The 20,643-nt window shown below is 42.3% G+C and overlaps 1 protein-coding gene and 1 long non-coding RNA gene across 3 annotated transcripts in view; one reads left to right on the top strand and one right to left on the bottom strand.

Moving 5' to 3' along the window:
• Positions 1-20,643, top strand: part of STK26 (serine/threonine kinase 26) — a 53,825-nt gene that overhangs the window by 13,730 nt on the left and 19,452 nt on the right. For both annotated transcript variants that reach the window (XM_077826981.1, XM_077826982.1), the window contains one exon: positions 17,745-17,975. In XM_077826981.1, coding sequence (XP_077683107.1) covers positions 17,745-17,975 — 231 coding nt within the window. The remainder of the gene's footprint in view (positions 1-17,744; positions 17,976-20,643) is intronic.
• LOC144270061 (uncharacterized) lies at positions 191-1,409 on the bottom strand. The gene is made up of 2 exons (XR_013347099.1): positions 1,120-1,409; positions 191-647 (listed from the first exon to the last, which is right to left on the bottom strand). It is a non-coding gene; the product is annotated as an uncharacterized LOC144270061 (long non-coding RNA).

The following is a 20,643-nucleotide window of genomic DNA, read 5'->3' as shown; positions in this document are numbered from 1 at the left end:
GGCAGACTTCCCCTTCCATTCCATCTACCTCCAAGAAAGTGGAAAGAAATATTATGTCCCGGCAAAGGGATTTGAATATCTGTACACCCACCCTCCAGCAGGGTCCCTGTTAGTGTCTGCTGTCAACAAAAGGCCCAGGCAGGGCCAAGCCAGTGGCACACCCAAAAATAAAAACACTAAGAGACTGGACTTGTTTGGCAGGAAAATTTATTCAGTGGCCAGCATGCAATGTCAGGTATCTCACCATCAGGCCCCGCTAGACAGGTACAGCTTCAACTTGTGAGACTCCATCAGAAAATTCAAGGAGGGTTTTCCATAGGACCAAGCCCAGGAGTTTGCTGCCTTAGTGGATGAGGGGAAAGCGGTGGCGAGAGGTGCCCTCCAGATGGCCTGGGTTGCTACAGAGTTGGTGGCCAGGGTGGTCTCCTTTTGCAGTTGTCATGAGGTGCAGATCCTGGTTACAGTCCTCCAGGCTGTCCCAGGAGATGCAGGCTACCTTTCAGGACCTCCCGTTTAAGGGAACAGGACTCTTCTCTGATCTTAGCAATGCACGGCTCCACAGCCTTAAAGACTCCTGTGCCAGCCTCTGGTCCTTGGGCCTGCACACCCCTCAACAGGCTTGAAAGCCATTCCAGCTGCCGTTGCCTCTGTCGACATTCAGGATCAGAAAAGAGAGTTGTGCTTATACTCCTATATTCTCATGGCCACAGTCCAGGTTGTGAACTGTTAAACTACAAAGCTGATTTTGTTCAAATTGGATTCTGTGGCATGCACTAAATTTTATGTAAGGAAGAAAATCTGTATATAATAATGTGCTAAGTCTTTTCATATTATAAAAATGATAAAATGCCTTCTAAAATAATGTCTTCCTGTGGAGACACTTTTGTTCATTTAGCAATAGCCATTTTACTGCTGAAACTTAAACCTTTTCAGTATTCAGAAAATATTGCATAAATATCATGACTCTGTAGTTTTTTCTTATTGGCAAGGCTTCAGTGCTGCTGTCTCTTGGATTGGAAGGGTGTGGCAAAAGTAAAAGAAGCCGTCTTGTGAACCGATAAGCACTGCCTGCCAGCTGAAAGGAAATATGTTGCTGTTAAAAGTAAAAGGCAGACTTACTGTTCCATGCATCATTTTTTCCTTTTATCTGCCTTTGCTCGTAGAAGTGGCTTCTGTAATCTCTCAGTATAGTAGGATTTTGAAAGTAGTGCATAAAATGGAGAGAGTAATGCAAATGCCCTCCAATAATGAGAGCATTTATAGACGACAGTTCTCTCATCTTCAGACTTCTGATTGGTTATAAAGTGTTCAAATAGTTCATTGAGTTAGGTTACCTAACTCTTTAAACATCCTTTTGTTCTACAACATTCAACAAATGAGATTAATTTTGTTTTGGAAGAGAACAACTTGCTGAATGCTATAAGAAACTGAGAACCAGTTTTAAATGCTGGTGTGGTGGAATCTGTCATTGGATTTAGACCAGGCTGAGGTCTGAAATAACGAAGGGCAGTTAACTTTTTTAGCTGTACAATGTTGTTACTAAATGAATCCATTCCAAATCATGATAAAGATCCAGTGGTATCGTTTGCATATTTTTCATTCCACTGGTTCAACTACCAGGCAGTACTTTCCTTATGATATGAATGTTCAAAGTCCATGACCTGAGGTCAGCAGCATCTGAGCAGTGGAGGAGATGCCATAGGTCTAAATTAATAAAAAAATATAATGAATAGATATCTTCCTTTTTTTTTACGTTGGTGTCAAATTATATTTCTGTTAAAATTCAAAGTCAAATCATTACTAAGAATATGCCCCTTGTGTCAAAACGCCTCTCCTTTCCACTCCCTCCTTTCTACCTAGTGCACACTGTACAAGTAAAAGCGGTTAATCAAGAGACGTATGTGAATGTTGAGGGGGTGGGATGGGGTTCTTGCTCATCTCTAAAGAAATGTGTTTTTGTTTTTGTTTTTTGAGGTAGGCTGATCCTTCTGCCTTTTGTTTTTGGTCACTTTCTGCTGCTCCCCAAACCTCTCCTTCCTCTGCTGCCAAGATGGAAAAATAATTTGGGGCTAGAGAGAGGGATTTGGGGCTGGAAACAGAAACACTCCTTTCATGAACCCAGTTTGTGGCCAATAATAGCATGTATCTACTCTAGAAAGGTCAGAAAAGTTTTATCTTCCCTTGAAGTTCCCAGAGCAGCCTTTAGTGCGCTGCTCATTTTAAGAAAGCAGTGGTAAGGTGTCCTCCGTAGAGTTTTGAAACAGCGGAGTTCTTCTGTGACTACAGTTGTCTCAGTGAAAACAGAGTTCTCCAGTAGGCAGAGCCCCTTTATGGCCAGAAGTGACAGTAAAGCAGGGCTTGATTTCGCAGGAGCCCCGCTGTGTCTTCAGAGGGATCCAAAGGCCAGAGCACATAGCTCTGAATATGTTGGAACTCAGATCTGGTTGCCTAACAGCCGTCTGTGTCTCTCTGAAGCGGAAACGTGGCGTGAAGCTAGAAAACATGGATAGGCCACACTTGCTGTGGAAAGTGTATAATTTATTTAAAAATCATCCCCTTTGGAAGAAGATGACGTGAGCCTAGAAGACCAGCGGTTATGTTTGCCCTAAGATGGGTACAATGTTTAACACTATCTTTTAAAAAAGATAGGAAATTACATATAAAAAAAGCACATTAAATGAGTGTCATTAGGTTGCAAAGTCAAGCCGTTGCAAGGTAGACATGCCAGAGTTACTGTTGTTCATGCAACCTTAGTTCTGCTCCCTAGTGCATCAGTGTTGTACGTTAAACAAGATCCTGCGGCTCTTGGAAAGCATTAAAGCAATGGTCCTGTGGAAACATGTACTTAAAGAGTATATCACAATGCATACAGAATCAAAGGGAATTGGGGGAGCTCCTGACCTGTGTGGTCTCCTTAGTGAGGAGGGTGGCTGGTGGGTCTGGAAGCTAATTGGGGAATGGTGGGAGGAAGGGCAGCTTGACTCTCCTTCCTGCTCTTTCACTGCCTCCAGCTTGCTGTCTTTAGACCAGTGTTCTAAGTACTGTGTGTGTAATGGATGGTTCTTTCCTTGTGCTTACATGTTGTCAGTTCGAATACTTTCTCTGGAGCACTTCAAATAGACAACGATAAAGCTCTTGTGTTTTCTTCACAGCGGCTTTGTCCTTACCTTTTCTGTTGCTCCTGAGTAGAACAACTTAATTTTGTGAAGGGCCAGTTTAATTTATAACAGAAGGATGTTAGTTAGTTACAACCAAAATATCTACCCATCCTTGTTATGGCAGTTATAGCCTTAAATGTGACTTTAATATCAAATGTGTATTGTCACAAGAAAAATCTGCAGTTTTCACCCTGGTTCTAAGAGTCAGGCTGGGTTCTTTACTGGTCATGATGCAGGAGAGGAATCTTAGATTTATACCTGTATAATCCATTGCCTTCAAATTATGCATTCAGTGACATCTGTGCAATCCCATCGTACAGTGTGTTTGCACAGCTGTAATTAATTGTAACTCAGTAAACATTTTTTTGAAAGGAATAGAATCCATGTCTCTTAGGTATGTTAGCTGTGTTGTGCAAAGAAGTAAAAAAGTAGTAAAAACACTTAGCATATCTTTTAAAAGTCTGACTAAATATATATGCAAGGAACAGATCTTCTGAGTAAGATTTAGAACCATTCTTCACAGTTAAATTGAGCGATCAGTTTTTTTCTATCTCTCTCTATCTCTACTCAACCTGAATCTCTTTTAGACCTGAAAATTGCTGTTTGCTTTCATTTAGAGTGGGGGAATCCTTTACATGACTGTTGTTTATTTTGATACTGGTCTCATTGTTTTTTACCTTTATTCAAAGGTGTGGATATGCTCAGTTGGGGCTCAGGGTTAGGGTCAGGGTCACATAGGTAATTAAAATAGACTGTAGTGATTTTGTGAATCTTAAATCTATCTTCAGTTCATGCCAGCTGGCATAACTTCAGTGCAGGTAGCTACTCTCTGAGACATAGTCTAATTTCTGTTTTACAATACTTAAAAAGTACTCTAGATATGAAGTGCACCAGGATATTTTAAATAATAAACTAAACCTACCGGTGGCCCTATCACATAGGCATTCTCTCCACTTTAGACAAGTAATGGAGGCACAAAACACTGGGCATGTCTACACGGGGATAAAAAACCTAAAGATAAAATGTGTACACAGCAATTTTTAGCCCTGAGCCCAAGTCAGCTGACCTGGGCTGGCTGTGGCCATGCTGAGGGGCTATTATCTCTATGTAGATATACCCACTGTGGTCACCTAAGAAGTCTGGGTTCTAACCGTGATGCTGCTATGAGTCTCATGGTGTTGTACTTTAGCCACAGACCTTCCTTCCGATGCTTGCTATAAGATACAGATAATAGATTACTACCAAGTCACTAAATATTCAGCTTTGACTGTCAATAATGAGAGAGATCAGACTGCTTTTTGTTTCTAGTTATTGGTGTTATCAGTGGGTTGTTGTATCTGGAACTATCTATTAGGCAGCCACAGAGAAATATAATAGTAACTTCTTATAGCAGCAGCCAAAGTTCCCCATTTGTATTGGAGCTCTATAGTACTAGGCCTGTCACAAACATAGGCAAATGGGCAATTTAGTACTCTAACCAAATTGGCAAAACTTTTTGCACTTCTGGAAGCATTTTATAAAATCTTTTAAACCTTGTTTTTGAGTAATGTCTCAGTGTAGGTGAACTACAAGCTCTGGTAATTGACCACACCTACATTAGAAGGGGATTTCTGTTTCAAGTAAAACCCAGGAGACATCTAAAAATCCGGAAAATGTAATAGCTTCTCTGGGCGGGATGTGGGAAGTATTGTCAAGTCAACAGAGTGAACAAGATGGTGTTTGGACACCACTCTCCAAAGGAATCTTGTCAGAGTCCATGATACCCGGTTTTTATAAGGCTGAGAAGATGCATCCAGCTTTTGCTTTCATTAGATCAGCCTGTATCTGAGACATTTTGGAATGGTTGTTTTCTTGCTTTTTTGTTTGCTAGTCTTCGGTGATATTGACTTGAAAGCCATCTTGGGGGGAAAAGGCCGTTTTGTGAAGCGACAGCAGCTAGTTTCAAGATTATTCTGCTTTGGAAGATCTGCAAGGCAGCCATACAGAGTGTATTGCTTACTTAATTAGACATTGTTCTGAGCAGAAGTCTAGCTTTCTCCCTATTTCCTGTGTATGAACGGGTTGTTTATGAGTAGTCAACCCGTGTTCTATAAAATTGATATCCTTCCCCTTTTCTTAAATATATATCTTTAAAAAGGGCAGCTGATATAACATACCCAGCTTCTTTTTAAGAGCAGGAACAGTAAAAGCTGTTTTATCCGGCATGTTGGGGGAATGGGGGAGTGCCAGTAAGTGAAAAATGCCAGAACTAAGAGGGAGGGAGTTTGGGTGTGGGAAGGAGCAGCAGGTTGGGGCGTGGGAGGGGGTGCTAGATCCAGGGGGGTGCTCATCTCAGGCGGCAACCTGTGCTGATTACTCCTAGGCAAAGGCATAGCTAGGCGGCTCTGCGCGCTGCCCCCATCCTGTCCCGCCCCACCCGCTAGTTCCGCAGCTCCCATTGGCTGGGAACCGCGGCCAATGGGAGCTGTGGGGGCAGCGCCTGTGGGCAGAGGCAGTGCACAGAGCCGCCTGCTGCACCTCCACCTAGGAGCAGCCGAGACAGGGAGCCGCCCAAGGTGAGTATCCCCTGGATCCAGCACCCCACACCCTCACCCACGCTGCCAGCCTCGCGCTAACCAGCCTATAAACTGGAATTTCAATGAAGATCTGAAATGCTGATTTATAGAGCTTTCTGGGTGCTGAAGTGCCCAGAAAAACAGCTTTTACTGTATATTGGGAAGTTGCTGGAAGCAGGGAAGCAGAGAGGTTGGAAGATTAGCCAGTCAAGGTTTTGGAGACGATTAGGACCTGGTCTACACTTAAGTTTTGTCGGCAAAACTTATGTCTGTTCGGAATATGAAAAAAATTCACAGCCCTGACTGTCATAGCTATTCTGGCAAAAGCCCAAGTGTAGCTGAAGTTGTATTGGAAAAAACTCATTTAGCCAGAGTAGTTTATTTCATTGAGGGAACTGGTATGAGCTGCATCTACACTAGGGGTCTTTGCTGGCATAATGCTGACTCTTTCCTGCTCTTATGCACAACCTCACTCTCGCAGATGTTCTTTTCATGGAAAGTGATGGAGTGCATGAACTCCAACTACCATACGCTCATTCTATTCACTGTCTTAACAGGTATGATCCTTCAGTCAGTATTTCTCTGTGCAAATAAAGCTTTGTAGCATTGCATTGGAATGCGTTGTGCATCTAAGTTTTTATGAACTTCTCTTGGTTAAAATTAGGGTGCCCAGAGGGCAAGTGTGAAAAATCAGGACGGGGGTGATGGGTAATAAATGACTATATAAGAAAAAGTCCCTAAAATCAGGACTGTCCCTATAAAATCGGGACATCTGGTCACCGTAGTTAAAATACTCTCCCTCCATAAACAACAACAAAACATGACTGAAAAGAAGTAGCCTGAAAGACAGGGAAATTGAGAACTGGGAAAGGCAAAAACAAGGCTGTAGCTGCATGTTTCTGAACTTCATACAACCAGTGATGTAAGACTGTATCTCAAATGATACAAGCATGCTTGGTAATTAATTTAATATGTAAAGGCTTACCACCTTGTATCTCAGTACTTGGCCATAGCTGAACTGGAATATTGGGCCTGATCCTGGGCTGTGCTGCAGATGCTTTTTCCACACTGTGAGCACAAGGGAGCCGTAAAGCTGGGGAGATCCTCTTATGGCCAGCTGCCCCAACATAAGGAAATCCTTTGGATTGTCTCCTAGTCATGCCGCATAAACTGTGTACGCCCATGCACACTCTGGTGTAAGGGGGAATGACTGGAAGAAACCAGACATGACTGGAGCTTCCTTGTACCTTGGCCATTCCCAACTACTGTATCCACCTGTTGCTGGCTTTGGCGCCTGGGGGAAGTTAGAACAGTCTCTTGGACTGTTATTGCTCACATTAGGGAACTAGACCTGTGTTTTATTGATGAAGGATTGGGGAAGTGCAGTGGTGGTTTAAGTGACCTTTGTCTACCCTTCCCCACCTAGAGTTGCTCTTTGGATTTCTCAGTCACATACAAAGATCTGGGCCACTGGCCGCAGGCATTTAGCTTCTATTCTGTCAGATCCTGCAAGTAGCTAGGCACCTTCAACTCCTATTAATTTGAATGGGATTAATAGAGGGTGTTCTGCCTCAAAAGATACCTTCAGGGAAGCAGAATTGAAAGCAAGTTACTTTCCCTTCCAAGGTGGGCTCCTGAGATCATCTTTCCCACCTGTGTACTGTGGGATGAGTGGGAAGGGTGATCTTGGGACTTAACATGGAACAGGAGTTGAAAGATATCAAACAAGCACCAGCAAGCCCGTACTTCATTGCCACAGCACACAGGGGCTCGGGTTTCGTCTCTACTTTGCTTATAGCAACATTATCAAGTCTTCACATGAACAATCTTGGAAGGGGAAGGGTAGATGGTTCCCCTGGAAAGTCATAAAAGTTTACAAAATCCAAAGAACTAATCAGTGGTACGTATGCCTAAATTTGAGTAATACCAATGGAAGAGAGAGAAACATTTATTCTAGCTGAGGGGTATTCTTTCCCAAAGAACAGATGGACTGAAAAGTAAATCTCAGAAAAAAATATGCATCAACTACCTAGTTTCTGTGACCAATACGAACATAGTGCAAGGAGCTTAAAGAGAAGCTTCTCATGAAGAAAAGAGCTCCCAAGCTCTGCTGAAGATCTCTTCAGTCTCATCCTGAGGCCAGTTGTACATTTCAAACTATTTTGCCAATGTTGGTCAGGGTGTAATGAGGTCTGATTTTGAGACACAACTGTACTGGCAAAAACCCTAGCTTATGCGTGGTTATACTGGCAAAACTACACTTTTGCAAACTTACTTTGGGGGTGAGGGTGAGGAGGGCTGAAATAAACTGTGTTTTTGCAAGCATCATTTTGCTAGTATAGCCTGTCCACACGAGAAGCACTTTGCTGGCATATTATTTTGGTATATCTAAATCTGCAAAGCCTTTCAAGCATAGACTGGTTTTAGTGGAAAGAGTCCCTGTGGATTTTATTTACTTCTGCCCTGATCAGTGGCAAGGAACACAATGACCAGCATGGACCTAAGCACACAGATCAAATCATTTGGCAGTTTCTGACCCTTCCAGTGGGTTAGGTTCTTATGGTATTTGCTCTGTATGAAAGATTCACATTCATGCTCATCTTACTCCTAGTGTGACGAGAAATAGTACAAGGCATGTAATAAGAGCAGGCTTTCATTTTGTACCTGTGACTCTGCCAGATTCCATAGCGTCCCAATCCTGGGGAAGATGTAAAAGCAAGATTGAGAGTTGGAAAATTCCATCAGAATTTTTAGCCTTCTAGAACCAGAAGAAACAGAGCTTCATGATTATCAGCTTGCTTCCTAAGGGGGAACAATTTGGCAAGCTGGGATTATCACACAATCATATTTCTTTGCAAGTTAGACTATGCATTTTAATAAACTGTTGGATTTTTTCATAATAGGAGGAATGCTGCTTTTTAAAAAGAAAACCAGAACCTGGGACCTGTATCTCCAGGGTTTTAGGGAAGTAGAAACCAGAGAATTAAAAAAAAAAAAATTAGTTTCTTAGACATTTTACTTCCTCTTCTGTCTTCAACAATAGCACCTACATGTTCTATTTATATTGGCATGGACTGAAGCTGTGGTAAATGTCCTGTGCTTTATTCATTGGTCCCAGTAGTACTAGGAGCTGATTTTCTGACCCACATTGCTTATGCAAAATACATTCCTGGTTAGCAGCATTGGGGTAATTGACTTTTGGTGTTTAGAAATATCTTGTAAAAGAGTAATTTTTTGATTATAGAACTGTATTCCAAATATATTAAATTTATAATCTAAAGCATTAATACATTCAATTCTAGACTGAAATTTAGAAGGAATATCTCAAATGCTATGAGTATACATTAAATCTTATGTTTCAGTAGCTGTCGGAGTTTTAAAGAACATGTAATGATCTGAATTTTAGAATGTTTTTGAAAGTATCGGTTTAAGAGCTGCTTTAACATCTAGGACTAATGAGGTTAACACTGTGGAAAACTATTGCCCAGATCCTTTGCATTTGCGTTTCTTGATAAATATATTAGTGTCAATTGACTTTTGACTGGGAGAGCAGCTAGTTGTTTACTGACAACTGTTTATGTTGCTTAGAGAGGCTTAAGAGCTTGAATTCCTCTGGAACTTGTCAAGAAAGGTGACAGTGTGCGTGGCCGTACATCTGGAACATTGTGTAATAGCAGGAGTTGTTAGGCGTGGAAAGAAGGTTTGGAGAAGTAAATAGAAAAGATTACAGCATGGGGGCACATTTACTTTACATCATGAGGCACTTGACTTTTTCCAGAAATGTACCTCAAAGCTGGAAGGTGCTTTTTCTAGTCTATTGTGAGTTTTTTCTTTCTTTTAACAAGTTGATAGGGAAAGGTTGCTAGCTTCATATAGCCATGGTATGGTTCACAGGTCCATTTCAAGTAGCCTTGTTAGTAGGTGGAGACACCTCCCTTCCTGAACTCTTGTGCACCTGGTGAAGATAGTCTATTTTAATTCATTTGGACTGCTTCCTTTTAGAGATTTGTTGCTGTGGGTTGTCTTCCACACCACACTTCTATGTATGGTCAGTGAAGGGAAACTTAATGAGCAACTGACAGGTTTCAGAGTAGCAGCCGTGTTAGTCTGTATTCGCAAAAAGAAAAGGAGGACTTGTGGCACCTTAGAGACTAACAGATTTATTTAAGCATAAGCTTTCATGCATCTGATGAAGTGAGCTGTAGCTCACGAAAGCTTATGCTTAAATAAATTGGTTAGTCTCTAAGGTGCCACAAGTCCTCCTTTTCTTATTAAGCAACTGTTCTCTGAAGTGCAGTATACTGGAATTGCAATAACTGAATGAAGCAGAGTACTGTGTTTTCAAGCACTGAGGCCTGGAGCTGTGCTATCTCCGGCCATTGCCTTGTCTGATCTCATGAGCAAAGCAGGGTCCAGCCTAGCCAGTTCTAGACTGATGGGAGTTTCCCCCTCCTCCAGCCACAAAAGGAAGCAAAACCAAGGTACTTCAGAAAATGGTGTTGGTAATTCAGTAGATCACAATCTCTGATGCCAAACAGATTTTCTAGCATGATTGGTGCTAGGCAGGTTTCTTTTGTGAAACAGAAAGTAGAAGTCTTGGCTACTTGTGGTACAAGTCTGGGTTTCAGATGGCTCTGAAGAAGAACAGTGTTTTGTAGATCAGCCACACACTATTAATGGTCTGGTAGAACAATATTATAATCCTCTCTCGTAAGCAGTCTCTTCCCCTGTTTCATCCTCATGGGTCACCCTAATATGCAAGTGATCTGACCCTAAAATGCATGGGAAGGTAGCTGGAGTGCCAGTGGAAATAAATCTCATGCTGAGTCTGACTGGTTCTGATAGGGAAATTTTTAAGTTCTATGCCATGACTGTACCGGAGGGGAAGAAGGACGTCTTCACTTTAGCTGTAGGAAATGCAAAAGTGTGGATCAGCTAAACTGTTCCAGATGGTCGCCAGCCTTGTTAATCCAGGTTGTCTCTGCTTGGTAACAGCCAAGTATTCGACATTAGCGGAAGTATTTAAGTTGCTTCACGCATAGGAGTACTTTGATTCAGAGTGAATGTCTTTGTGGTAGCAGAACCCTGTTGAGGGAGGGGGAAAACAGCAGCTGATGCTCACAGTGATCCCGGAAAGTGCCTGGGGAGCTTCAGAAAGCTGGACACTTATGTTTTTTGGCTGGCACTGAACCTGATACTGAAGGGGATTTTTGTTATCCCTCTCTGAGGGCAATGAGTAAGTATTGCTTAAGAGGGTGATGATCATCCTCTACTCAGGAAACCATCTCTTGTCTCTTCAATCTCTTGAATCTCCTTTTTGGAGGGAAGGTTATCAAGGGTTTGTAGTGAGGCAGCTTTAGTTGTTCATCAGGTCTTGGGTTTGTGACCCATACAGTCTGGTGTTAAACTTGCCTGTGATACAGAGCTTCTTGGTATTTGGTGATCCAGCTTCTGTGTTGATTCTCTCATGCTCTATGTTTGTCAGGTCACTGAGATAGTAGACAGATTCTACTGCATTTCTTCCAATGTCCAAGTGACACCCAGCTCTGTCTCCATTATATCAGATTCAGTTGAATGCCTTAAGGGGAGGCCCTGATCCTGCATTGTGGTCTGTGGGGGTGCACTGCTGCACCATCACAGAGTTCCATGCACCTCGTTGCTTCACCTGGGTGGATCATAATGCAAGACTGGGGCTCTTAGTGTGATTGCAATTCCGGTTTGGATGGCGGAGGTTATCTGATGGACTCAGCGCAGACAAGACTCAGATGTGACATAAGGAGTTGGTAATATTTTTACACAGAGTTTTTCATCCCTGAATCACAAAAGAGGGTCAGCGTTGTTTTACAGATGGGAAATGGAGGCGCAGAGGTGAAGTGACTTGTGAAGATTGCCTCATTATAGAAGAAGTTTGTCTGCTGTCTGTTTGGATGAACCTGAAGTTGCACTGGTGGGAATCTCTCATCAACTTCCCTAGTATGAACCCAGCTCTAGTTCTTGGGCCAATGAGCATCAGAGGACTTTTTAAAATGTGTATATATAATTATATTGTGTACCAGAGTTGTATTTGAATTCTGTGTTCTCATATGGCAGCCCAGACTGGTTGATGTCTCCTTCCAGCTGGTGGAGTTAGAAAAATGGCTTTTGCTGCTGTAGAGGATTTGCTATAAAACTTCTGCTAACTGCTCTGAGGCCTAGGCTATTTCCTTTCTCTTTCAGATTCTAAAGCTTGCTATGAACTCTCTTCTTCCAGAATATCTAAAGTATTTACATTATAGACAGATTCCCTGCCAGAGACTCTTTGAGTTACAAGAGTACAAAACAAGTAAATGACACTATTTTGTGACTAAATGAGACTTTCATAGAAATCTAAAGACTTCAGATATTCCTGTACAAAACACACACCTTTTGTATTTTAGACATAGGCCACTGGAAATAGAAATACAAATGGAACCTTAATTATAAAATAGAGAACATTTGCCTTGTGATAGTCAAGTGAAATAAGACTGCCTGCTTGCCTTGGATGCAGAAGTCCAAGGTTAAAATTGATTTTTTATCCACAGACTGAATATAATACAAGTTTTCCTATTCTGTCTTGCGACTGTGCCTCATCCTTGACCTTGAGTGTCCACTTCCAGGCATGAGTAGGCAATTCGTTCTTCATGACCATCTAATCCTTGGAATCTGAGGCAGCTTTTATTCATTGACACCTGCTCGCTGGGTACTGGGCGGACACCCTGGCTCGTTTCATGTAAGGTATCCAATCCATTAGACTCAAAGCTGCATGTGTACACAGCTAAACCCCTGATGGTAGGGACTGTGCCACATAGAAGTGATTTCCATACAGTGAAATACCTTCACCAGGAGCCATCTGCCTCCTGGCTGGGTGGAAGGTGGCTTGGAGGTTCTTCCCACTACTGTTTCTGCCTCCTGCTGAGCAGGTGAAGGAGTCTCCCAGCTCCTGCTGTTGGCACACTTCTTTCTGAGGCTCTCCTTCTCCCTTTTTGGTGGTGCTGCTACAGCAATCTGGAAAACAGGTGGAGAGAGTTAAGGGAAGGAGAGGTTTCAACAAAGAAAATAACAGAACGCCACTAGCCATCAGCTTCAGCCCCCAACTAAAACCTCTCCAACGCGTCATCAAGGATCTACAACCTATCCTGAAGGATGACCCATCACTCTCACAGATCTTGGGAGACAGGCCAGTCCTTGCTTACAGACAGCCCCCCAACCTGAAGCAAATACTCATGAGCAACCACATACCACACAACAGAACCACTAACCCAGGAACCTATCCTTGCAACAAAGCCCGTTGCCAACTGTGCCCACATATCTATTCAGGGGACACCATCATAGGGCCACATCAGCCACACTGTCAGAGGCTCGTTCACCTGCACATCCACCAATGGGATAGATGCCATCGTGTGCCAGCAATGCCCCTGAGCCATATACATTGGCCAAACTGGACAGTCTCTAGGTAAAAGAATAAATGGACACAAATCAGACGTCAAGAATTATAACATTCAAAAATGAGTTGGAGAACACTTCAATCTCTTTGGTCGCTCGATTACAGACCTAAAAGTGGCAATTCTTCAACAAAAAAACTTCAGAAACAGACTCCAATGAGAGACTGCTGAATTGGAATTAATTTGCAAACTGGATACAATTAACTTAGGCTTGAAAGACTAGGAGTGGATGGGTCATTACACAAAGCAAAACTATTTCCCCATGTCGCTCCTCCCCCCCTTGTTCCTCAGACGTTCTTGTCAACTGCTGGAAATGGCCCACCTTGATGATCACTACAGAAAGTCGTCCCCCCCCCACCCCACCCCCGCTCTCCTGCTGGTAATAGGTCACCTTACCTGATCACTCTCATTACAGTAAAAAGAAAAGGAGGACTTGTGGCACCTTAGAGACTATGAAGTGAGCTGTAGCTCACGAAAGCTTATGCTCAAATAAATTTGTTAGCCTCTAAGGTGCCCCAAGTCCTTCTTTTCTTTTTGTGGATGCAGACTAACACGGCTGCTACTCTGAAACCTCTCATTACAGTGTACATGGTAACACCCATTGTTTCACGTTCTCTGTGTATATAAATCTCCCCGCTGTATTTTCCACTGAATGCATCTGATGAAGTGAGCTGTAGCTCACGAAAGCTTATGCTCAAATAAATTGGTTAGTCTCTAAGGTGCCACAAGTCCTTCTTTTCTTTTTAAGGGAAGGAGAAAAATTTTTGATTGGGTGGGAAGCTGTAGCAAAAAAACAAAACAAAACACCTGGGAAGCTAAGTGTTCTCGTTCCAGTTTCTTCGTTAAAAACAAAATGTAGTTCATTTCTCATGTCAATAGTCTCCGTTTGTAGGAAATTGGGCAGACAGGTACACTACGCTGGTGCACTCAAAGCGGGTCTCTACAAAAAAAAAACTTGGTAATCACAGGATTAAATCTGTCCGTCAACTAGAATGCCATCAGTTGTTCCTGACTGTCACCATATTTATTTGAAAGTACCAAAAAGAGAAATTTTAATCAAGTACTTTTAAAAAGTAATATAGACCCAGTTACTATGGTTCACCTAAGTCAGGGGTTCTCAAACTGGAGGTCGGGACCTCTCAGGGGGTCACAAGGTTAGTACATGGTGGGGTTATGAGCTATCAGCCTCCATCCATCCCAAATCCGACTTTTCCTCCAGCATTTATAATGGTGTTAAATATATTAAAAGGTGCTTTTAATTTATAAGGGGGTCGCTATGTGAAAGGGATCGCCAATAAAAAAAGTTTGAGAACCGTTGACCTCAGTGTTTTACCATCATGACAAGAACAAAATAATTAAGTCCAGCACGGGGAGATAGAATAATTCCCATCAGAATAGGGAAACCAGGTTATGTGCCTCTTCAGCAGCAATGATGAGGCACATGACTTCCCTAACATCTCAGAATAAGCGCTGAACCCATTTTCATGCACCAAACATTCCTTTACTCAAAAAGCCTGGACTTCCTCCTCCGTCATAATATTTCACTTAGGTTAAGATTATAAGAAAAATAGTGTTCAAACAACTTTCAGTGTGGCTTCTGGGAAGCCCTGAAGGCAGTCCTTGAAATAGCATTCCTGAGATGCCACTTAAAGCTTTTCCCTACCTTGGCTACGCTGATAATACTGACTTATACTTTGTGGCAACCTAGTAACAGGTCCTGTACAGCATTTTAGAAATGTGGCATTTCTTAGACACCTTAAAGGAGCTGAAATCTTTGTGAAACCTGCATGAGAGCCCATGTTTCTAACAGAAATGCACATGTAGACAAACCACCCCCCCCCCCCCAAACCCGTTTTAAGAGGCAGACTACAGGACTTCATATTCCATGTAGCAGCAGATGAGTGCATGGGATTTTACAGGCTGCTAGAGTGATGATGTCCTGGCCCTGTGGAACTTGCAACCTAAACTTGGACACAAAGGACAGAAAACCACAGAATAATAAGAGGGTGGAAAAGATACTGGTATAAAAAATGCGGCTGTAGCTTGTCAAAGTGGGAGGTAAAATCTGCTGCTTTCAAATTGTTTTTTTAATCTAATATAGAACTAAGCTCCTTTTTGATACTATCAAGATTTATATCTAAACAGAAATGCATTTTTACATGCTCTAGTTTTCTCTTTAAATTTTAGATTCACCTGTATTTTTAGTTATGGATTAGTGTTGACAGGCTTTGAAGAAATAAGTTTTTCAGGTGGGATGTGAATCAGAGGAGGATGGTGATTTGATGCAGAAATGGAGACTGTACCAAGTAAAAGGGGTAAAAAGTGATGAGTGTGGAAGAAAACTAAAAAGAAAAGGAGTACTAGTGGCACCTTAGAGACTAACCAATTTACTTGAGCATAAGCTTTCGTGAGCTACAGCTCACTTCATCGGGTGCAAGGCAGCGGCTCAATGGGAAGCTTGTCCAAAGCATTTTACCCATAGACACCTTAGTCCTTGGTGTCTGGTTTAGTGTTTCTTCTGCAACAGAGAATGACCTTATTAACACGCAGAGAGGTTTTGAATGGAAGTAAATGGGGCCTCCTTTCTACTTTTCATGGATTCCTTAGTCTCCATATTATAGTAATCTGATAACTGATAAAAAAGAAATATGCATTGTGTGAAAAATTGGACTGCCATAGGAAGTGTACCAAGAATGTAGCAAGGTTCAAAAAAGGTTTGAACATTTATAGGGATATCAAGAATCTCCAGAGTCGTCATTATTAGTATCCCTTCCAAAAATGTTGTCATTAAACTTCATGCTTTCAGGCTTACCCTAGTAGTTAGTTTGCTTCTGTCCACACCGCCGCGGGGGGTGAGCCTCCCAACCCAGGTAGACAGACTTGTGTTAGTGGGGCTTGCGCTAGCAAGCTGAAAATAACTGTGTGGACATTGTGGCACTGACAGAGGCTCTGGCTAGCCATGCAGGCTGGGACCGAGGGGTTGGGGTAGGCTTGAGCTTGTGTGGCTCTCCTGAGCCTCCACTGGTGCCACAAAATCTGCACAGCTATTCCTAGCATGCTAACTTGAGCCTTGCGAGCATGAGTCTGTCTATCCAGTCTGGCAATCTTGCTTCCAGCTGCAGTGTAGACATACCCTTAGAGACCAGGATGAGGCCTCTTGTGGGGGGCAGATTATAAAACATCTGCCTACTGCAGATTTTGCACCTTCCTCTGAAGCACCTGTTGCTGGCCACTATCAGAGACGGGATGCTGGACTAGATGTTATAATCCCTGCTCCAAAGAGTTTATAGTCTATCTTTGTTCTGTGTTTGTACAGCTCTGAGCACAGTGGGGACCTGGTCCATGACTAGGGCTACTAGGCTTTCTGGTAATAAATAATAGTAGACAGGTCTTGGGTGTGATCCACTATGGCAATTTCTATGCTCACCAAAGAGAGACTCATTGCCTCATGACCACATCTAAATGCTTTCTGTAAGACTGTCACACCTACGCATGGGAGCACCCAAATGGCCTGCAGCAGGTGGGAGGCAACAGACAGTGCAGTTGTTGGTCACCACAGCACTGTCTCTTGAAGCCCTGCTGTAGTTTTACATGGCTGGCTAGGAGAAAAGTCTCCAGTCACTTTTCCACAAGCATCCAATGCTTTAGATTTGGTTGACTGACAAGAAAACATGGCTGTCCCAGTATTTGGACTGTGGTCTTATTCTGACTTCATGTACTGGCTTTCTACTGGGGGGGAGAGGGGTTAGTTTGTCTGTGACTTGGTTGTATGTTTAGTTTTGTTCTCAAGTGCAATATAAAATGTCACTCTTGCAACCAGTTTAAAGACGGAGAACTAAGACTAAATAACTATCTCAAATACAAGTATACGTTGTAATGCTGTAATCTACCTCGTGTGAAATCTAGATGTGATCATTCAGAGTAGCACTAGTCTAGTCTGCTGCTGCCTGCCGTCTGAGACTGGAGATGGTGATTTTGGTTCCCTTTGAAGCTAGTAGAGAATAGCCTGATTAGGCTAGAAACATGTACATTTGGGCCATGAATCCTACCTGCATCAGATGTGCTTTGCTCCGTATATTGGCATGATCTTGTTTAAGTTCATTGCAGTGGTAGACTGTCCTGTAGGCAGTGCCCTTTTTATTTTCCCAGATATTGATGATAGCACTTCTACTTGCCCTGGACTTCTAGACTTTCCCCAGCCTGTTGCATGACTATACAGTTGGAAATTTACATAGTGCCAACATTTCCTTTCGCCTTAGGGGATGTTTTGTGGGGAAACTCAGAGGTTAATTTTCCTGCCTGCCTGGCTCCATCCTCTCTGTTGCTTATAGGAGCAGAGGGTCAGGCCCTTGCCTTTACTACACAAGATGTACTGTAACTAGTAGGTGAACAGAAGTTCAGCTTAACTTTCTGATAACAATGTACTAATGCATAGCATTACCACATAACTTTACCAGTGCCAGCCGGGGGTAATGTGGATGATCTGCTTTTTGGGGAATGAGGAGGGTTCGTCTTTGACAATAAGTAAAATAACTTGTTTACAATCTTTCCTTTCCTTTCTTCTTTTATAGAACTATAGAGCAGATCCAGAAGAACTGTTCACAAAATTAGAACGCATTGGAAAAGGCTCATTTGGTGAAGTCTTTAAAGGAATTGATAATCGAACGCAGCAAGTGGTTGCTATAAAAATCATAGACCTTGAGGAAGCGGAAGATGAAATAGAGGACATACAGCAAGAGATTACTGTCTTAAGTCAGTGTGATAGTCCTTATGTAACAAAATACTACGGATCATATTTAAAGGTAATGTATACCGTTGCTCCAAGCTCCCTGGGAAAGTCTTAGCCTGTCTTCTAATTGTTTTGAAAGCAGCAAATTTAAGAAAATTCAAAGTTAAAGGAGTACTGTCCTGTCAACTTGAATTTTTTTGGAAAAAAGACTAAAAAAGTCGTTTTCTGGCAGTGGGCAGAGCACCTGATCAGTATTGTGCTGTGGGTCTTTTTCAGTGCTTTCATTCAGGTTTTCTGATTCTGCTGCCAGTGGTTTTTTTAAGGGTCTTTTGAAATGTCCCAGAGCCACAGTAAAAAAATTAAAAAGTGCTGGGGCTTGCCCCCTCCCAACGACTCTGGGTTGCCTACAGGTGTCTTCCCTTCCATTGCCCTGGGCAGGCAGCACCACAGCATTGACGCCTGTCCCCCCGGCCCCGTATACTTGTCTCTCTGCATGGCTGCTCCTGCTACAGGAGTTGGCTTTGAGACAGAAGATCTCTACTGCCTCACCCAGGCCAGGATTCTGGCTCCTGTGAAGGGAGCTGAGCAGAGGATCTCTCCTGCTCCTACTGTTGCACTTGGCCTCTGGTATTATTTGCCCCATATAGAGGTCTCACATTCCATGGCCCTGTAGGGGCTCTCTCAGATGTGTTCCTCTCTCCCCAAGCCATTTGCTCATTGGGTCTGGTGCTCGGGAAGAAAAGATGTCCTCATAGGCAAAATTTTGATGCTACAGAAGCTCTGCTATTACAGGTAAATACTAATCAAGGTTTTAGGACAAGTGTGTACATGAGTAGTGCGTGGGTGCTGTTTTCAGCTAGTGCATGAGACAGGAAATGACCATTAGCAAAACAGTAGAACTGCCTATACACACAGTGCTGTCAAATGCACAAAATAAGCAAACTAGAGGAAAGTTAGGGAAATCTCTCTTCTGCTTACTTTTCAGTTTTACTAAATGTTACTTATGACCTATCAGGTACAAAATTTTTAGACAGAAATGTGATTGATTGTTTTTAATGTTACCAAGATCCTTTTTAAAACTGAAGCCATTGGCAACATTCTAAAGGAGTGGCTCTTTTTTAGTAAAGCCAGCAGGTTAGCTCAGACTCTGTTTAGGGCATTCTTGAAATTCAGATTGTTCCAAAGACAGTAACTGGTTTCTTCAAGGTGTTGCACTATTGCATGAGCTCTGTCTCTTTTTAAGAGCATTGATATAGGAGTAGGTTATTTGGAGAACTAGTTCTAATGTAGTATTCACGTTTTCTCTTTTGGTTTAAGTTGCCAAAACATCCTAATCTAACTTATCTACTAAATGCCTACAGCTTTTAAAAATTGTGTACTCCAAGGATCTGATGCTCGGTTTGATCCACATATAAAGCCATGGAAGCTTTGTTGTTTCCTTGGCTGTTCCCTATTCCATGGCCTTGCTTCCCCCATCAGAAGTGGAGATATGACGTCAGTGATGGTTTTCTTCAGCTGCCTTGTTCTACCTTGTTCTTAAAGGGTGTAATTACTGGTGTATGGCAATAAGGCTCCGAGGAGGAGCTGAGCTTGCCCACTCATGTTCTGTTGTCTTAGCAGCAGCAGGTTCTTCCCCAACTGGCTGTGAATCGGGCTGGGAAATCCCCATTAGAGCAATTTTATGGGTACTGCTATAGCAATCTGCCCCCAATTCCTTATTTCCCTATGCATACCTATGTCCGGAGTGTCATCCAGCCGTGAATCTGTCAAACTTAGCCTTCTGAGTTTTAGGCACCCAGAAGGCCGGATATTTGCCCTGAAGAGCAAACAGATAAAGATAAGTGTGTTGGTGAAAATCCTCTACTTTTGAGTTGTCAGATATCTCCATGGTGCATAGTTTTCACAAACTCTAAACATAGAAATAATTTACTTTAAAAAAAAAAAAAAGTTAGTTTTGTAAGCCGTGGATTTGAAAGAGTGTGGAAAGCTGTCTCTTTTTGTACTCATGCTGGTTTTTAAAAAAATAGGTATTAGGAAAAAAACAGACCCCAGATCTGGGAAAGCTAAATGTGATTTATACCTTCTGTATTCATGAGCTGCTGCTGCTTCTTTTTTTTTTTTTTTTTTAAATGTAGGCACACCCATCAGTAGCCTTGAAGGGTCTAACTCAAACTTGTCCTAGGCATTGTTACTCAAATCTTTCACACTTTAGTATCTTCCTCTTTTCACACAGTAGTATGAAGGTCAGGGGGGAATCTTCCCTCAATGCTCTAGCAGTTGTAAACTTTTGGCTGGAATTAGCTTAATATTTTTATTCAAAAAAATCCTGGCAAATACAGAAGTACCATTGTGGCAATATTTTCCACTCCAGCATGAGGTGCCTTCAGTTTTCCATTACTATAATGACTCAGTAAATTCTGAAGTCTTTAAAGATTAATCCTAGCCTTATAGCTGCTTTTCAGACTTCCCAAATTCTCTTCAGGAAAAAAATAAACTTCTCTATATTGTCTGGAGGGTTTTTTGTAGTTTGGTTACTGTCTAGCTCCTTCTTGAGAAATTCCTTTAAGAATGGGGTCAACAAAGATTTTTCTCCTCCAGCTTGACTAGCATGTTCAGTAGCTTCACGGGCTGACTGCTTCCTGCAGTTAGATGAGTAAATACATCCACATATGTGAGAGAGAGAGAGAGAGACTGTTACCTCAAAGGGACTCTGTCAATACAGTTTGTTTTTAAAATTAACA

The sequence above is a fragment of the Eretmochelys imbricata genome, chromosome 9 (genome assembly GCF_965152235.1).
Source record: "Eretmochelys imbricata isolate rEreImb1 chromosome 9, rEreImb1.hap1, whole genome shotgun sequence".
NCBI lineage: Eukaryota > Metazoa > Chordata > Testudines > Cheloniidae > Eretmochelys > Eretmochelys imbricata.
Note: the sequence above shows the minus strand (reverse complement) of the source record. Positions and strands in the feature narration are given on the sequence as shown.